Genomic DNA, 20,094 nt, shown 5'->3' on the forward strand with positions numbered 1-20,094 from the left:
CAGACTTGCCTTTCTCCTTCCTTTCCCACCTTACCCACATACCTTTAGAGTGTTAATACTTTGCTTGCAGGAGTACTGGGCCAAAGCTTCAAGGGCAGACGTGAATAACAATAGATAGTCCCTGAGCCTGAATTGATTTCTTAAGGGCAAAGAGCTGGTTGGCCAACATGTTTCATTTTGCAAAGTGAGGTATGGACCAAACAGAGGGGCTCCAGAAAATAGATGAGGTTTTGGAGGGTGCGGGAGAGATTAGGGTGTGGACATAAAGATACTGCCAGCCAGAAAGAACATTTGGGAATAGATCAGAGATGTAATATAGAGATTTCTCTAAGGTTTATTTTGATGTATGTAATCTAAACTCTCTTCTCCATTTCCTATTAAATCTTCAGTAAGAACCTATATTATTCTGGGGAGCAAGCCTATATATATATATATATATATTTTTGTAATGTGACATCTTACTAAAAAGGACGATTAAATAAGCGTGGGCAATAGCTGCCCATGATTCTTCCCAAGTTTATACACCAGTGGTAAGCTGCATAGGAGATGACACGCAGGAGGAGCGATACTGTGCAGGCTTCTCTGAAATACCAGCAAGGCTGGCAGTGCACATTGATGGGCACCGGATGTCTTTTTGATCAGGTCCTCTGTCATATCCATTTTGCCTATTTAAAGAGATTTACAAGAGATTGATTAATCTCACTCTCCAATAACTCTACACTCTGTTGAATAATCACAGTGCTTCTTCCATTAAAAAAGTGCTTCATAAATATTAATCGCCATAAATTCCACTTTTTAAATAAAAGAGACAGCTGCTTTCCATTAATTATCCTATCAGAAAATTGGACATTTTCTGAAGAGCTTGACTATGTAAAGGAAGAAAAATCATTTTCCCCCTCCCTGAGTTCTCAACTGAGAACCCTGTAATAAAAGATTAACCAGAGAAAAACAGTCTATTAATATGCTTTCTCATGTATACATTGGAGATACCCTAGGAAAAATGAGTTACTCTTCCAGGTGCCTTTTGAATTAAGGATTAAATACGATCTTAATAAGGAAGGGGGAGGTGAGATGTAGGCCTCTTAGGGGAGAGGACATGATTTTTAGGAAAGATGAATGGGCCCTTAGAAGAATAAATGATAGCTTGTGACAAAGTTTGTCTGGGCATGGTGTCAACTTCTAACATCCTCTCCTGTGATGAGTCAACCCTCCCTGATTGATGAGACTCTGGGGAAAGTGATTTATGGCAAATGAGTTCCTTTTGGAGAATGTGTTCTTAGGCAGATAAGGGAAGTTAGGAGAAAACCTCTCTATACATTTGCTGTTTTTCAAGTGCCTATAGTTCAACACACCAAAGTGGCTTGGGGATAGAATGTCCTAAACTCCTAGAGTCACATTTTGGAGTGCATATTCTGCTACCCTTCAACTACAAATACAGCTGCTTCCTCTGGGGTTAGGAGCCCTCCAAAACTCCAAACCTTAGCTCACTGTAGTGAGCTCCATTTGGCATATGGAATTGTGGGTGAATTGTGGGTTCTAGTCCTGCTTTGGGCTTTGGCCAAGTTATGTGATCCTGGGGATGTCTCCTTACTTCTCCAAATATCAGTTTCTTCATCTGAGGGCAGAAAAAAATTCTTCCTGTACCAACCTTAGGTTCTCCAGCTGGGGCCCTGTAAATTAAAATGGCCAAAATCAGATTAACAAGAGAGAAACAAGTAGAAGTTTATTAATATGTACATTGCACACATACACATGGGGGCACTCAGCAACAACTAACCCAAAGTGGTGGCTAGAACTTAGATTTAAATACCAACAAAGAAAGGGGTTTGGGGCTTCTGGGCAGAAGAGGCAAGTTTTGGGAAGATGACCAGGAAACATATGGTAAACAAGAGTTGTTCAATGAGGTTTAGTGTGCAGATTTAAATCTGTGCCTTCTCCATTTAGAAGAGTTGGTAAGAGTCCTCCTCTTCTCTATATGGAAGAGAGAGAGAGAGATCTATCTAAATGAAAAGCATATTTATAAATTTATATTCCCTTGTTTTCAGAGGTTTTCCTGAGTCTGCTGGTTCTCAATGGCCTTTATCGCAAAATAAATAAGCCATATCCCAAAGAGGCATATTGGGGGGGGGGGGGGGGGGAGGGGCGGTGGCATCTTCTGGGGTCCTCTTCTGCTACACTTCTTCTGCAACAGAGACCTTTCTTTGTATCTGTTTTAGTTAGGAAACAGAATGTAGAAAGTTCACTCAGGGAAAGAAATAGTTTGATGGGATACTAAGGTGCATGCTTAGGGAATTAGGAGATTCCATTGTTCAATAGGAGAGAAAGAAAGGAAGTTCCCTGAGGAAAATTTGGGGGATTCCCTGGAGAAAGGAGACAGGTGCCAGAGGGTTTGGATGTTCTTGGGGGAATGGAAGACAGAAAAGAAGACTATGGTGGTGAAACAAGTAAACGTCTGACAGTCTGGATCTAAAGCCCAGTGTTGCCCCTTGCTAGTTCTGTGATCTTGGGCAAGCCATTTTCCAGGCCTCAGTTTCTTTCTGTGTAAATAGGAATTAATAATAGTGTTCATCTAATAGAGTGAATTAAATCAGTTAAAAAGTACAGTCAATAATATTATAACTGTGTGGTGTCAAGAAGGTACTAGACTTATCAGAGGGTTCACCTTATAAGTTATATAAATGTACTAGAGGCCTGGTGCACGAATTCATGCACTAGTGACGTCCCTCAGCTTGGCCTGTGGGATCTGGCCAAAACCAGCTCTCCGACATCCCCCAAGGGGTCCTGGATTGCAAGAGGGTGCGGGCCAGGCCAAGGGACCCCACAGGTGCACACTTAGGGCCAGGGAGGGACGTGGGAGGTTGGCCATCCAGGGAGGGACCACAGGAGAGCTCCAAGGTGTGTCCAGCCCATCTCAGTCAATCCCAATCAGCCGGATCCCGGCAGCAAGCTAACCTACTGGTCTGAGCATCTGCCCCCTGGTGTTCAGTGCACGTCATAGCAAGCAGTTGAGCGGCCTTAGCATATCATTAGCATATTACGCTTTGACTGGTTGAACAGATGACCAGACAACCAGACACTTAGCATATTAGGCTTTTATTATATAGGATAACCATTATGTTGTATACCTGAAACTAATGTAACATTGAATATCAACTGTAATAAAAAATTAAAAAAAAAATATATATATATATAAAGTCCTTACTCAGTACTATATAAACATTTCTTTCCCTTTACTACAAACCTTCCTCTTCTTGAGGCCAGAACTTTGATGAGGCCTGAGAAATAAAATTTTGAAGGCACATTTTAAACTTAATAGTTAAGAGGATATCAAATCATATCTGTCTCCACTGTGCAATTTTCAGTGGAATCCACATAATTAACTGATGTTTTTGTGCATGTTTACTTTTATTATGCTTGTGTTTAAAAGGACATCTATAGCCCTTGCTGGTGTTGCTCAGAGGTTGGAGCATTATCCTGTGAACCAAAAAGTTCTGATTTCAACTCCAGGTCAGGGCATATACCTAGGTTGTGGGTTTGATTCCCAGTGGAGGTGCATACGGTAGGCAACTGATCAATGTTTTTCTTTGTCTGTCTCTCCTTTCCCCTCTCTCTAAAAATAGGTAAATATATAACCTCAGGTGAAGATTTAAAAAAACACAAAAAAAACACCTAGTGTCAGGGCTAAATATAGAGGCTTCTGAAAGTCCTCTTGTGAATGGTAACTTCTTTATTACAGATAAATCTATAATAAAGTCTAAGAGATGACTACTGTCACTGAGTTCACAGGGTGTCTGTCATTTGCTTTAAAAGTAAAATAAATTAAAAATAAATTGCATTTTAAAAGCTATGATTGGGCCTGAGCAAATGATTCATACTACCTAAATTAATAAGAGGCCTACATTTAAGAGTTGAAAAAGGGAAATGTATCAGAAAAGCCAACAGTCATATTCCACAAGGCCCAGGTTCATTCAGCAAAACACCTTATGTATCACAAACCAACTTATTGATTGGGAGTGCAGAATTAAAGAGAACTGAATGTCCAAAAGGGATAGTTTTAGAAAAGTAAAGTAATCTGCTTAATGAATTGCTTTGTAGGTTCAGGGAATAAATCCTTCTTTCTCCAGAAACAGGACTGATCACCACAAGTAGGTTATCCTTCTCCCAGAACTATACTAGAAGCACAAAAATGGACAAGACTTCTTGGACTCTCAAGACTCCACGTTAGAGGAGTATAGGGTAGAAAAGAATTCAGAGCAGTCAGGTAAAACCTATGTTTGAGTCAACTACTTACTAGCTTTGTAGATGGGCAAATGAATAACCATTCTGCCCCTCTTGTTTTTTTATACATCAAATGGAGAAGATATAGAAGCCACTTTATAAGAACTGAATGCATCAATAAATATGGTGCTTAGCACAGGGCATGGTACATCTATTCAAAAAGTGTTAGTTGCTATCAACCCACTGCACTCTCATTATGACATATCCTTGGTCATAATACAATTAATTGTATCACAGCCCATATTATGTTATTTAAACTTGATTCTTCTTGGTGGAACATTGAAGGCTCTCTAGCTCCTTGTTGGGCAGCATAAGTGGCATATTTATAAACCATCTGTCAGATAACTTCAAAGAAATGAACAATCTCATTCATTTTACTTTTTTTAATGAGCTTTATTCTATTTTAAATTTTAATCATACCATGTCATTTTTTTCAGAATGTCCTTCCCTTTTATCATTCTCAAGTCTTTGGCTCTAGGAAGACAAAGCCACGATTTTCTTTTTGCCTCTTATCTCCAGCATTTAGCAGAGTGCCAGGCACATAGTAGATGCTCAATGTATTTTTTCAAATGAAAATATAGATGTATCATTCTTTCCTAATTATATAAATAACCATCCTCTTCTACAAACCCTGTTCTCTTTCTCATCCAACATCTCCATTTCATTAGAGGCCTGTTCTGATTGTTCCCTTTGTTTATCTCTTTCTACTATTAGGCCTGCTTAGATATGCTGCAGCTTTTCTTCATCTGCCGATTGGGACTTTGGGGACTTTGGTGTGGCTAATACCTTAAGTGAGGATTGTCACAAGAGGTGAAAGGTCCTGTGTGCTGGCAGTGTAGCAACAAGAAGGATGTCAGTCCTCCATCAAGGCATCAGGGTAAAACCACTCTGCTCCCTATTCTCCACTCTCCCACCTTAAAAATTGATCCCACAATTCAGTTCCCCCATTTCCTGGATCATGATCAGTTAGCTCTCCCCTTGAAGGTCAAGGATTCGTAAGGCCAGCTCTCTCTAGAATCTTAACATGAAGTGTGCAATGCTGGTCTCGAAGCTCTCAGTGGACCCAGAGGGGAGAAAGTCCTGTAACACTCACTACCTGGCAACTTCTGGACCCCACATGGTAAGCCCCAGTATATGCTAGATTCAAAAGAATTGGATTCAGACAGAATTATAGGTCAACTCAATTTTAGAGTGACATTTTCTGATCTCTTAGCCAAAGTCTGAAAGTTAACCATTACGTGTTGTTTATTATGACTGGAAATTTGTACAAAAGTAATTATTCTCACTTATTTAGTTATCTTGAGAACAATGGAAGAGAAAATTGGATAAGCTGGAATAAGATTATAAAAGAGAAACCTTGCAAATTGTCTTTTTATTTTCTCTCACTAGGCGCAAATTATTGCATCAGAAAAGTTAGCTTGAGAAGAGGGGCTTCTCTTCAGAGTTTAAGTTAATACTTAGCATATGCATTTGCTCAATAAACATTTGTTGAATACATTAATAAATATATGGGTGAATGAAGGATGATGCAATTGAGACCTAAGAAGACTTTGGTCAGATTTATGCAGTGGACCAGTGGTTTTCAAAATCTGGTTTAGCCTAAAAAACTTTTGTTTAAACAACACTTAATGGGGAAAAGAAAGAAACTAGTCTGGTTGAAATGAGCAGAGTATCCAGACCATACCTGTTTGGGTATCTATGGCCACTGAGAGGGCTCCCCACAAACCATTTTATTATAGGGGTTGCAACAATGCAGCAGACAAATAAGGCTCCTGAATGATTAATAAACTTATTTCAGCTACATTTACTGTCAATATCAATCACACCAACAGAACCACTGAATTTAAAGAACTGCATCAATTATTGAGAGGGATTAAGTAAATGAATGGGTCATTACTTTTATAGCCTAAGCTAGTCATTAAGACAAAATGATAAAAAGAGGATCTAATGTAAAGCGGGGCAACAATTTCAAGAGAAATTAAATCCATTATTATATGTTTAATACACAACTTTAAAAGAAGTTTAATCAATTATCAGAACTTAACTAACCAGAATCCTTGATAAACTGAATTTTCCCACATTCATTCATTAGGAAAGATGTAGATATTAAGGACATATGCTAAAATCAGTCGAAAGTATTTACACGTTATGTCTGACTGTCCAGCACAGTTCATAGCATTACAAAGAATACAAAGATGCAGAAAACATGGTGATTAGAATTAATCTGCTTATAATTTAGCTGGGCAGACAAAAATCACATGTATGAAATCATCTAGAAAGAATGAAGTGTTAAATTCTATGTAATTAATTTTTAAAATCTGGTAATTTAATTATTTTTAGGGCTATTCTGTGTAATACAATCACCATTAAATAAATAAAATTTCAGTGTAAGTTCTTAAAATATACTTTGGAGTCAGTTAAGATTGATCTCAATATCTATGGTTTTACTTACAGTTTATTAAAGTAATGTAACCATAAAGTATAAGAGACCAATAACCTTGAGTCATTATTGAATCCACAAACATCAAAGTTCATATCAACCAAGAGTTTTGGGCAAAAGTGATACACTGAACCCAAATAATAGGAAACAGGCCCTTGCTGGGTGGCTCAGTTGGTTGGAGCATCATCCCATGCACTTAAAAGGCTGTGGGCTCAATTACCTGTCGGTATAAAAGGCAACCAATTGATGTTTCTCTCTCTCCCTCCCTCTCTTTCTAAAAATCAATTTTAAAAAATTGGTGAGGCCGAAACCGGTTTGGCTCAGTGGATAGAGCGTCGGCCTGCGGACTGAAGGGTCCGGGGTTCGATTCCGGTCAAGGGCATGTACCTTGGTTGGGGGTACATCTCCAGTGGGAGGTGTGCAGGAGGCAGCTGATCAATGTTTCCCTCTCATCGATGTTTCTAGCTCTCTATCCCTCTCCCTTCCTCTCTGTAAAAAATCAATAAAACATATTTTTTTTTAAAAATTGGTGAGGATTAAAAAAATATATATCATAGGCACTACACCTGGAAGGTTTTACAATCAATTCTTACCAACCCTTCAAAGAAAGAATAACTCCTACTGTAAACAAACTCATGGAATAAAAACAGAAGGTGCTCCTCAACTCATTTTATGAGATTAGAATGCCACCAAGAGCAAAACTATTCATGGTCAATTAAAAAAAAAAAAAAAATATATATATATATATATATATATTTTTTTTTTTTTAGGAGAGCCTTAGTTGTGAACTGAAGTGCAAATATACCAAGTTAAATATTATTTAAGAAATCCTGCAATATCATGATCAAGCAGAGATTATCTGAGGAATGTAAGATAGCTCATCCTTCAAAATTATATCAATGGGTTCTAGGTAAAGATGACAGATTAAAGAAATTTATTTACTTTGTTATTTCCCAAAATCCCATTAAAATGAGAGTAAAGAGATGTTTTTCTTTGCTTTCTTCTTGTTGTTTTTTTAAATGTATTTACCCAGACAAGTACAAAAAGAGAGATGCAACAACAAAATTATGGACATTGTGAAGCAGATAGACAAGTGGAATTAGCTTAGCATACTAGAGAAAGATGAGTTTTAGGGAAACAGGAGAAAGCTGAGAGGCAACAAGATTTATATCATAGAACTAGCAAAAGCCTAGAATTGCAGTCATCAGAAACCTCTGAAGGTAGGTTAAAAGTAAAACTAAAACCCAAAAGATTATTATTTTTTTAATGTACAAATGAGTAGTTACAAAAGAGACACAGGGATGTAAGTACAGCATGGGGAATATAGTCAAAGATATTGTGGTGACTCTATATGGTGCCAGGCAGGTGCTTGGGATAGCAGGGGGAGCACTTTGTAGGGTGTATGATTGTCTGACCACTAAGCTGTACACCTGAAACTGGTACAAAATAGTACTAAATGTAAATGCAACTGGAAAGAAGAAAAAAAAAGGAATCCATTTAAAAATTCTCCCCAATCACACAACCAGATTACACACCTCCCAAACTGGGCTGGAGACTGAAAGCTTATTTTCCAGAGACAGGAAAGAAGAGGGTTTCTGGATGGATGAACACCAGGCAGAGTAAAGCAAAGAAACGAATGAACTCAGGGCTTCAAATTCCCAGCTCAAGTTCTGCATAAGTAACCCACGAGTCTCTGTTTGATCAAAGAAATCTTTACCTCCTATAGCTGCAAAGCTAAAATGTCTGAAAACCAAATCCAGAATTTCACCCCTCAAGTGGCTGAATTACAATGCAAATAGAATCCCCCAACCTTTCTGGGTGTCTTCTCTTTAAGTGAAGGCATTGATTGGGAAGGAATGGGAGCCTGATCATTAGAATCAGGACATTTTGGAAGATTCCAATGAAGCTAGAAAAATAGAACTTGTAAATACTGCCAGTATAAGCAGTCCTTCCCCTCCTGTCTGTGGAAGTTCACCCTGCTTTGCCTGAAAAACCTCTAATGGCCTCTCTTTGTAAGGCACTGCTCATTCTCCTCAGGACCTACCACTGCCATTCCCTTTGCTTCTAGACCTAAAACTAGACTCATGTCCCAACAAGCCCTAAAGGGTAGGATATAAATGTAACCCACTCCGCCCCCACCCTACCAGCCCCCCCCAAAAAAAGAAAAATAAATGTAACCCAAGAGTAGCTTCTCTACACAGCAATAGAAGTGCACAAATCTTCCAGATATCTGGGAAGAGAGAAATCTGGGAAGTAGATATCAAGCGTGTGGGAGAATGGTAGAGGGAATGTAAAGTTAGGTCAGATGAAATTTATTCGTATGGGCCCCATAAGCAGAGATTCTGGACTCAATAATTTAGTTTGGGGAGTTAGAAAGAGCTCTGATAGTTTCTTTGGTTGACTGAAACATGGACCAAACATGTACTTTGGAGATTAACAGTCACTTAAGGAAATGTGTATTGGTACCAAATTGACAAAGGGTGGACCATGATGTCAGTTTAATGTGCCACCTTATCCAGGCTATAGTATACCCAGTTGTTTAATCAAACACAAATCTAGGTATTGCTGTAAAGTTATTTTGTAGATGTGATTAATATCTACAATTAGTTGACTTTAAGTAAAGAAGAGTGTATGATAATCTGGGTGGCTCTGATCCAGTCAGTCAAAAGGTCTTAAGAGTAATCAGAGGCTTCCCTGAGAAAAAATAAATTCCATTTATGGACTGCAGTATCAGCTCCTGCCCAAGAGTTTATAGCCTGCCCTTCCTGAGAGCCTGCCCTATAGATTTGAACCTGCCTGGTCAGCCTCCACAGTGGTGTAAATCAATTACTTACAATAAATATCCATATCTCTCTCTGGATCCCTCCTCCCTTTCTCTCTCTCTCTCTCTCTCTCTCTCTCTCTCTCTCTCTCTATATATATATATATATATATATATATATATATATGCAAGATATCTCTACATCTATCTGTCTATATCTCTCTATCTATCCATCTATCTCCTACTGGTTCTATTTTTATCTTCCACTGGCTCTGTTTCTCACTGGAATCCTGATAGTGTCTTTTAAAGAGATTTTTGCAGTCTTTGGAATCAGTTTTCAGCAGGTGATCTGAGAGAAATATTTGTTCTTTGATTGCTTCATATGTTTGTGTTATAAAGAAGGCAACCATTTTTTTTAAATGCAGGGCAACTATTTCAAAACAAAGCCAGGTTACCAGGAGAGGACAAGGGCTATTAAATTATATTTTTTCAGCTTCTTTTATTACTGGGAAGGCAAGAAAACAATTGAATTTATTGGCAAAGTCCTTTTAAAACAATTTGAAAATATTTCTCAATTCCTTGAAGAAAAAGACTTCTTTTATAGATATCTTTTTCATTTCAAAAATACCAGAAAACCTCATGCCTACAGTCACTGAAAAGTCTACTGTACTTTAAAAGAATTAGAAGTAATATAAAAGTATGAGAGACTCCTGCTTGCTCAAAATCAGTCTCCCACTGATAACCCATTTTGTATGAATTCTTTAACAATTTTTAATATGCTTATCACACACACCATTTTAAAATAAAATATATTTAAATAACTAAACTACCAACACCTAACAGCATTATCATTAATAACTTCTTGAGTATTGTCTAACTTACTCTGTGAAAGTTAGACCCATATCCATTGTAAGGATATCCCATAAATTAACCTTTTCCACATTGATAGATCCAACCTCTTTTATTCCTCTTTATATCTGATCCAAAGCACAGGTCCCATGACATAGTAGGCCCACAATAAATACCTTTTTACTAAATGAAGAGCAATGAATATGTGTCTTTTCGCACAGCAGGGATTTTGCGCAGGACAGTATAAAACTGAACAAACAATTCTCATCTATAACCGTCCAGTGATGCTGAACAGCAACTCTGACTTAGCTCTTCACCATGACCTCCAATCTCACAAAAGCATTACAGAAATCAACTGCCTCAAAGGGATGTAACGTGTGTGTGTGTGTTTCATTATTATTGACACATAACTTCCCCTCACACACAAAACCACAGGAATAATGTAATGGGTTAAGAAAACAAGAATTGCATGGCAGACTATGAAGTGACAAATGGTAGGGGACAGTTTATATAAAATTTTTATTGCCCTTATTGAATAAAATTAATATCCCTTATATCTAATACAAAAAGCAAATAAGAAAAAGTTATGTGTCTCTTAAAAAAAGGAAATGCTGCCCAGCCGGCGTGGCTCAGTGGTTGAGTGTTGACCTATGAACCAGGAGGTCATGGTTTGATTCCCGGTCAAGGCACATGCCCAGGTTGCGGGTTCCATCCCTAGTGTGCGGCGTGCGAGAGGCAGCCAATCAATGATTCTCTCTCATCACTGTTTCTACTCCTCTCTCCCTCTCCTTTCCTCTCTCTGAAATACTGCCACTGGGGTGTTTCATTAATTTAATTTGTGTTTCTTCATTCCGCTGGGCTTTGAGCTCTGCAGCAGTGCTGCTAACCACTGGATCACTGGAAGAGACTTAAAACCCATTTTTGTCTGGTTTCACCCCCAAGAGATTCTGATTTTCTTGACCTGGGGCATGCCTGAACACTGAACATTTCTGAAGGTCCCCAGATGACTCCAGTATACAGTCAAGGTAGAGAAGCGCTCCTTGTGAAGAGGAGCTGAGGGGGTGCCTGCCATATCGCTGGTAAAGAAAAGAAAGGGAGGGGTGGATGGAGTTTCAGAGAGGACAAAGGGAGCATGAAGGAGAAGAAAACTAAATCTGCATCACATGTGAGAAGCAGGTTGAAACAAACAGGGACACTCACAACACAGCTTAAACCTGGCCTGTGGGATTTAAGTGACTATAATCCATTATGGGGACACACCCTCATGACCTCATCTAAGCCTAATTACTTCCCAAAGACCCTACTTTCTAATACCAATATGTTGGGAATTAGGGCTTCAACATACAAATTTGGGGGACAAAAACATGCAGCCCATATTGGTCAAAACCTCAGAATTTTAGATGTTGGTGTTTTGGCAGTCCTAGAGTTATGCCATGCAGATCTTCCTTCAAAGTAGAACCTGCTGTAAGAGTTCTAGTTAGTTGATTTGCACCACTTAACTTTGGGATCCACAGCAGTGGCTATGCTGAGACTACCCTCTTCCTGTGCTGCTCCTGGTGAGTGACACCATGAGGTACAAAAGCCAGGCCATTGCTCCCCATGCAGGACTATTCTAATGGGCAGTCTTTGTTCTGGGAGTCCCCAGGACTTTGTCAGAGCTATGTTACAGTCTGAGATTTTTAACGACCTAATCCTCCTTCCTTCCCCCTTTTTCATAGGGCTCATTGTCACTCTCTCCACTTACTCCTGCTCCTTCGCCCTTTAATCTTTCACACACATTTTCCCCGATAAATTTCTTGCCCTAATTCCTCCTGGTCATCTTCTCAGAGGACCCAGTCTGACACAGGACGGGACCTCAAAAATCATCTAGGCTTATATATACTAGTATTCTTCTTAGCTCAGAAACCTGAGGTTCAAATAATTTGCTGCATTTCACATGGTCCAATGTGGCTGGCCAGGATTATAGGTTTCACAATCTTCAATCAAATGCTTTAATGCTTTTTCTACCAAAATAGGTAAGAGTCAAAACACAGGTGACTTCATTGGAAAATAAAAGAAACTAAAAGTAATAAAAACAAATTACAACAATTTATACTGGGTAAGAACATTGAAAGCACTCAAGGGACTCTCTAATGAGGAATACTCACAAAATATAACAGGCAGAGCAAACACAACAGCAGGAGCAAGAAAGAAAAGGAAAACTTTAGGAACGACCAAAATATCAGGCACAGTTTCGGGTCCTCTCTCAGTCACAGACATACTCACATTCATAATATGAATCATCCAAATGTGTGTGAGATATCTCAGTCTCAGGGAAGCCAACTACAGTGGGTTATAGGATCCCCCCCTCGCCACCCCCGCCCCCCGCCAGATTCACGTCCACCCAGAACCTCAGAATGTAACCTAACTTGGCAGTAGAGTCTTGCCAGATGTAATTAAGGTAATAAATTGAGATGAGCTCATACTGGATTCGCTTGGACCCTCTATCCACTGAAAATGCCCTTTTAACAGACAGAGAGGAAGGAGAAGAGATTGAAGCGATGCGTCTACAAGCCAAGGAATGCAAGAAACTACCAGAAGCTGGAGAGGGAAAGGAAGAATTCTCCCCAGGAGCCTTCGGAGGCAGTGTGGCCCTGCCAGGACTTTCTGGACTTCTGGCCTCCACAACTGTGAGCGGATAGATTCCTGCTGTTGTAAACCATCAAGTTTGTGGTAATCTATTACAGCAGCCCAAGGAAACTAATATAATACTTACTTAAGAGTCTTTTACACCAATCACAGAGCAAAAACCGGGCTATGTGACCAAATATAAAAATCAGTGTAGAAAAGAAAAAAAGAAGAAAACAATACACACACACACACACACACACACACACACACACACACCACACACACACACACACAAACACCACACACACACACACACACACACACACACACACACACACACAGACACAACGGAAAACAGAAACAAAAAAATAAGTGTATTCATTTTACTTTATTATTTTTTTTCCAGTGTATACATTTTCTGTGACTAATGTAGAGAAACTAATACAGGATAGCCCCAGGGGGTTTTTGGACTACAAAGAGTACTTTGCACTGTAAATCACTAGCTAGCATATTCCATTCCCATGCTGGTCAAGGGTCACTACCATGGCTCCAGGAGTCCTGAGAGATAAGCACAGAGCTACCACAGAACAGCACATGTTCAACTGTCCTTAGCAAATTACATAGCCAGAGATTTAGTCTTGCCTAGGTTCCTGGTGAGAATGTAAAAGAAGAATTAATCTAACCTCAATCTGAGTTGACACCCAGAGATGCATAATGGTCATTGAATAGACTTTCTTCTCATCCTTAATTTCATCTATAGCATGAGAAGGGTGGATTAAATCACTTTTCAGTGCTAACATCCTCATTAAGGATCTGTAGACAGGTGTGTGGATCAAGCAGAGCTTGACATTTGGGGAAGGGTGGTTTAACAGTTACATAGGTCCCAGGAAGAGGAGAGTAACTGTATCTTTTGACAAATTTTCAGTTAATTTGTGTACATGGTTCCCAAGACCACTGTCAGGCTTGGTGACTCATGTTCACAGTTTATTATAGTGAAAGAATACAGACTGCAATCCATAAAGGGAAAAGGCACAAGGGGTGAAGTCCAGGAAAACCAGGCATGAGCTTTCAGATGTCCCCACAGTGGAGTCACATGGGGACATGCCTAATTCTCTCAACAACACATGTGACAATACATGTGAAATGCTGCCAACCAGGAAAGCTTACTTGAGCCTTGGTGTCCAGGATTTTTATTAGGGTTCACTTATGTATTCATACAGTGCCTAGATGACTGACCTCAACTACTCAGATTCTAGCCCTTCCCACTCAAGAAGGAAAAAACAGGCATTCACCACCACAAATCACATAATTGGAGTGAATTTATCTTGTCAAACTGGTGCTTACATACAAAAGCACTCTAATCAGGGGGATAGTAAGGACTTTGTATTTCAGCCTTTGTTTCTGAGATTTCACAGCATCCATATAATACGGTAGCCCAATGTATTTCTTGTACCTGCACCAAATTTAATATTTTTTATAAATTACTGGTGTCTTATAATATTAGAGGAAAATAAATCTAGATTATGCTATGTTTTCAAAGTTAAGATCTTAAATATGGTTGGGCAAGCTAGAAGTGTTTTTTGATTTTCAGATCTGAGATTCAGTCATGTTGTTATGCCCAGATTTCGTGATCCCCAAAGACCACCAGGGAGCCGAGTCCGATGCAAAAGCAAAGAGCCTTTTTAATAGAGCTAGCTCGAGCTCAGTCCCACACACACACCCACCGGCGCAGCGGCGAGGTGGAGAGAGAGAGAGAGAGTCAGCCCCCAAACGCGCTGATTCATAGGGGGCCTGGGAGAGGTAGGAGGGGTGAGGTAGTGTGGCCTCCGCTGATTGGTTGGGATCAGGTTGCAAATGGGGGCAGAGCGCGGCTTACCTTCCCCTTGCATTTCTATTGGCTAATTCAAAAGTGTGGGTTGGGCTCTTGGAGAGGTTCTAGGGCGGGAACCTGACTCCACAAGGTGGAAGATATGGAACAAAGGGAACATGGAGTCGGTCTCTCCCCGCCCTTTCAATGTCACATCTTTAGCCCCTTAAAAGTATTCTATTAAGAAAGAAAACATTTTTAAGAAAACTTTTGAGATTCACTCTAGTAGGTTCTGTAATGTAAAACACTTTATTCTATCAATTTTATAAAATGTTTCTTATTGGTTACCTACATGATACTTACAACTTTGATTCTCATTTTGTTTCTCCAAATCTGAATACAAATGAAAATTTGCTCAATTTGAAAGTACAATTTTATGTAAAAACTGATATAGAACAAATGTCAAGCACTCTATATTTTACATCAATAGGAACTTGTAACATCCAACAGTACAAGCATTAGTTGTATTTAATGCAGAATGGAAAATTATACTTTCATTACTCTTTTAGATTCAGCATGCTGACTTTCACCTTAAGCAGATTTGTACAGCACTAGGAATTATTAATGATTATAACTTGCCTAGAAGTAGTAATTACTTTCTCAGTATCTAGCTAAAATACATATATATAAAGTCCTATTTTTTGACATATAAGTTATATTGACAAAATTTAAAATGGTAGTTTAAAACACTGTGGAGCTAAACTTTCAGTAGCTAAGCCAGCATTTACAAAAGTTTTTTGGGATCAGGATTTTGGTTTTAATTTTGAACTGCTCTTAGGAATTAATATTTTCCCTGACATATTACATTTAACTGAATATCCAAGTTCCATTCTATAGGTGATCCAAAGCCACTGAGGGCTGATCTTGTAATTTCCTCTAAAGAGAAGGAAAGTAATTCAGCCCATTAAATCCCTGTAAGTAAGTGTAAAACAATGTTGATTTCTGGGAAAAGAGGGAGGAACAGGGAGTCCAGTGCTGGAGGAGGTGGCAAGGAAACAGTTACTAAGTTTCATGGGAAAGAACAAGCTGCTAGGGTGACCAGGCTGCTAGCAGTAGCACATAACAACACATGGCTCCTTGCCAGAACTCCCCCCTCCACAAGATTAATTATATCTCTGAAGCATTCTACCTTTACAAACTGCAGCATTCATTATTTATGGTTTTATAAACCTTTATCAAGCTATCTAGATTTTTAGCCCATACTATCTATAGGTAAAAACTCCATAAATATGCAATGGACTGAGGAATTTCTTCTAAAACTACTACTTGCAAGCTCTAGGTCTGTATTTTCATCATGGATTTGAAACATTCCTGAGCTTTCTTCAGTAGCAGAAGACAGAACTTTAGTTCAAAGAATGTATTTTAATTTGTTTCTAACACTTTTCTGGTGGTTCCTTACATATATATTTGTGCGCCCCCATCCCCCCGGCCCTGACCCCAATGTTACCAGTTGTCCATTGTCAAACATTTGTCATTTTTCTGCTTACTTATATGTGTTCTGGGATATTCTTGTGGAGTTTTCCAAATTCCAATATCCAGGAGAGCTTAATGTCATCTGTAAATTTGGGCATTTTCTTGTGCACAATTTTTTAAGGTTATAAGTAAAAATATTATTCTGAGCACTGGTTTTTCCTAGATACTTCTTTATTCAGAGAAGTGACCTGTCCTTTTGTATAATTTAGGTCTGTATTCCAGTGCCTTGATATTTAATATTACTTTCTTACGGAGGCTGGTTTCAATGTATTAATTTATGAAAATCTGAATAAATTACATTCTGATTGTCCTTTATACCACATATCTGCTGTCTGGTAGCACTGCAAATGGCCAGATGTAAAGGAAATCCAGGGATACATTGTATTTTTTAAATTATACTTATGACCAATTCCTATTACCTTTTTTATTTTTGAAAACAAAATTCTAGTATTGTATGAGATATTTGTACTAGCGCAGGAAACACTTGCTTATGTGTTTGTAGTGTTACTTATTGCCTATATATGTACTTATAAGATACACAAGATCTAAAATCATTGCTTCCAATGTTATTTTTTCATTTTTTTCTTGTACCACTTTGTAACACTATACACAGATATTGAGCCCTGCTGTGTAGTATAAGCTTTAGCCTAGGTATTGTATACATTTAAAAAAGAGTCTAAAAGACTTTAGGAAGATGGGTCATTATGAAATAAGGCTAGATAGCATATGCTAATTTCTACAAATTAGTAAAAGAAATAAGTCCAGGTAGCAGAAATTACAGTAGAACAAAGTTTTTACAAGAAGTTTGTGGACAGGTAGAGGTGGAATGTTGATAAACGATGACTTCTTGGTTCTTGGTTTTAAACATCAAAATCTAACTTTAGCTAGCTAAAAAGAAAATATTTTTATTATAAGGCTAGGGAGTAGCTCACAGGATCGAAGGAAAGGCCAGAAAACCAGGATCATAAAATGACAAGAAAGTTTCGTAGCAGAGATTATAGCTAAGGGTTGCTTCAAAACGGTCTAGTTAGGATTGTATCAATCACTGTAGAACAGAACTAGAAACCACTGCCATGGCCACAGAATGGCACAACTATGAATGAATTGTAAGCTTTCTGTCAGTGACTGCCATTCGTTCACAACTCAAAACTTGGGCTGAACTGTGCAATTGGTAGCACCCACCAAGGTTACGTACTAGCAAATAGTTTGGCAGAAAGAAAATATCTAACCTCTTAGCCTTCTCTATCGCTATGTAGAGCCTTGCTTCCCACAAACACATAACAAGTTAAGTCTCTCAAAGTAAGAATAGACTTTGGGGTTGAGCAGTCAAAAACTGGTAACATACCGCCTGGCTGGCGTGGCTTAGTGGTTGAGTGTTGACCTATGAACCAGGAGGCCACGGTTCGATTCCTGGTCGGGGCACATACCTAGGCTCAATCCCCAATGTGGGCAGCACAGGAGGCAGCTGATTAATGATTCTCTCTCATCAATGATGTTTCTTTCTCTCTCTCCCTTTCTCTCTGAAATCAATAAAAATATATTAAGATAATAACTGGTAACATACCTACTAGAGTCCACTCCTTTGCTTGTTCAGTATACACCTACCCACTATTTCCCTTGATTATACTTCAAAAATCATCCCATTTAATGTAGCACAACCATTTCTCGTTCAGTTGAGAATGCATAGACCCTTCCTCACATAGGAAGACAATCAGCAGTCTGACAGGTTACTACATTCAGTTCCATGTCCAGGATCTCAGGGAAATGTTGATTCCTCCCAAGTTATACAGGAATCCCATCACAATATCCTGCAATCTATATACTACATGGTAGTTAGCTAATGTCAAAAATCCTATATGCAATGACAGAAACAGGAAAAAAGAAAGGAATTAGTTAAAATACACAGATGCCATAAAAAAGAAATATGGGTAGAGGCTATAGCTTTGTTTTTGAAACTAGTCATGACATACTAGCTAGTATTTGACATTTGTCCTTTATCTATTCCATGTCCCCTTGACTTTCATCCAGGTACAGGTTTTTAAATCTAGTGAGGTAACCAAAATCTTATTCCTGAGGGATTTGAGCCCCTGTCTGTGTAGGTTGTAATATTCCACTAACGAAAAGTGAGTCTAACAAGGAAGCAACTCAGGGCCTTGGGGTTTTGTCCAAACTCCTGGGTCCCACTGTATAGCAGTGATTTGATGACCCCTCAGTGGATTATCAATCACTCCAGTCAGTACTTTAACACCGATTTGGCCTGTGTACCCAGTGCTTTAATGGACTTGAAATGGTCAAATGTGGCCTCAGTTTCCAATTCAACAATAGAATTTTTGTATATGAAGTTTGTGGACACATTTTTCCCTTGAGTATGAAAACAGGCCCTTGCCAGACAGAGGCCCATAAGGGAATGGCACAGAGACAAGTCCTCTTAAGCTAATAATTCTTTCCTTTTGAGAAACAACTCTACTTGACCTTTTTGAGAATGAACACCTGGGCTCCAGGTAACCTTGTGACCCCAGCTGTCCATTCTGAACAGGATGCTATCTGACTCATCTAGTCCTAGACAGGGCTTCTCAGCCTTGGCACTATTAGCATTCTGACTGTTATTCTTTCTGCTGGGGAGCTATCCTGGGCACTGTATATGTTTAGCAGCATCCTTGGCCTCCCAATTGTGATAATATTGTATAAAATAAGGGTTATGCATATTCATGGGAGTGAATTAGCAATTGGCGGAATTGTTAGGAGCTTGGAAAATGATTGGTGTCAATAAAAAAGGTAAGGAAGGGGTAATCTTCCCATTTTACAGATAAGGAAACTGAGAAGCACTGTTATTAAGTAATAGTACTGTATTTAAAACTCATTGAACTAAAGACATTATATAGTAGTCTCCCCTTATCCTTAGGGAATTCATTCCAAGACTCCCACTAGATGCATGAAGTCAAGATAGCACCAAACCCGATATATACTATGTATTTTTTATACATACCTTGACCAACTTTAATTTATAAATTAGGCACAGTAAAAGATTAATAATTAATTAAATAGTATAATTACAACAATACACTGTAATCAAAGCTATGTGAATGTGGTCACTTATTTCAGGGGATCTCTTGCAGAAGTCTTTGAATAAACTCATTTTCTGGAGTAACTTGTTGCTCTTAATTATAACACATTTTATGTTCATGCCTTCCATCCACAAATTTAATGCCTTTCCATCTTAACTAAGCACTTATCACATACTGTGGCCATAACTTTAGCAACCTCAGCGTGAGATTTTTTTTCTGTCCTTATCAATATCTTTCACCTTTTTACTTAAAGTAAGCACTGTATAGTTTCTCCTTGGCATATCCAAATTGCCAGCATCAATAATACTGCACTTAGGGGCCATTAGTGAGTAAAATAAGGATTACGTGAACAGGAGCTGTGACAGTTGATCTGATAACTGAGATGGCCACTAAATGATTAAGGGGTGAATAACATACAAAGGGATGATTCAGGACCAGGTAAAATGGCATGAGATTTCATCATGCTACTCAGAATGGCATGTAATTTTAAACTTATGAATTTTTTATTGAATGTTTATTTCTGGAATTTTCCATTAACATTTTGGGACTGTAGTTGATTGAAGGTAACTGAAACTGCAGAAGGAAAAAACCATGGATAAGGGCGAGGTAGGGAACACACTACCTTATCTTGATAAGTAAAGTTAATATTCTGGTAACACTTAAAGCAGAATTGAACTTGGGAACATAATCACCAATTCCTGATGAAACAGCAAGTAGATTAATAACTAGTTTTACTCCAAAACTCTTTTGT

At 38.6% G+C, this 20,094-nt stretch overlaps 1 protein-coding gene across 1 annotated transcript in view; it reads right to left on the minus strand.

Annotated features, from left to right (window-relative positions):
• Positions 1-318: 318 nt before the first annotated feature.
• Positions 319-20,094, minus strand: part of ARL6IP6 (ARF like GTPase 6 interacting protein 6) — a 57,077-nt gene continuing 37,301 nt past the window's right edge. The window contains exons 4-5 of the mRNA XM_080670229.1: positions 1,592-1,670; positions 319-665 (exon numbers count right to left, since the gene is read on the minus strand). Of these exons, the coding sequence (XP_080526355.1) occupies positions 651-665; positions 1,592-1,670 (94 nt within the window). The 3' untranslated portion in view covers positions 319-650. The remainder of the gene's footprint in view (positions 666-1,591; positions 1,671-20,094) is intronic.

The sequence above is a fragment of the Plecotus auritus genome, assembly GCF_963455305.1.
Source record: "Plecotus auritus genome assembly, chromosome: 5".
NCBI lineage: Eukaryota > Metazoa > Chordata > Mammalia > Chiroptera > Vespertilionidae > Plecotus > Plecotus auritus.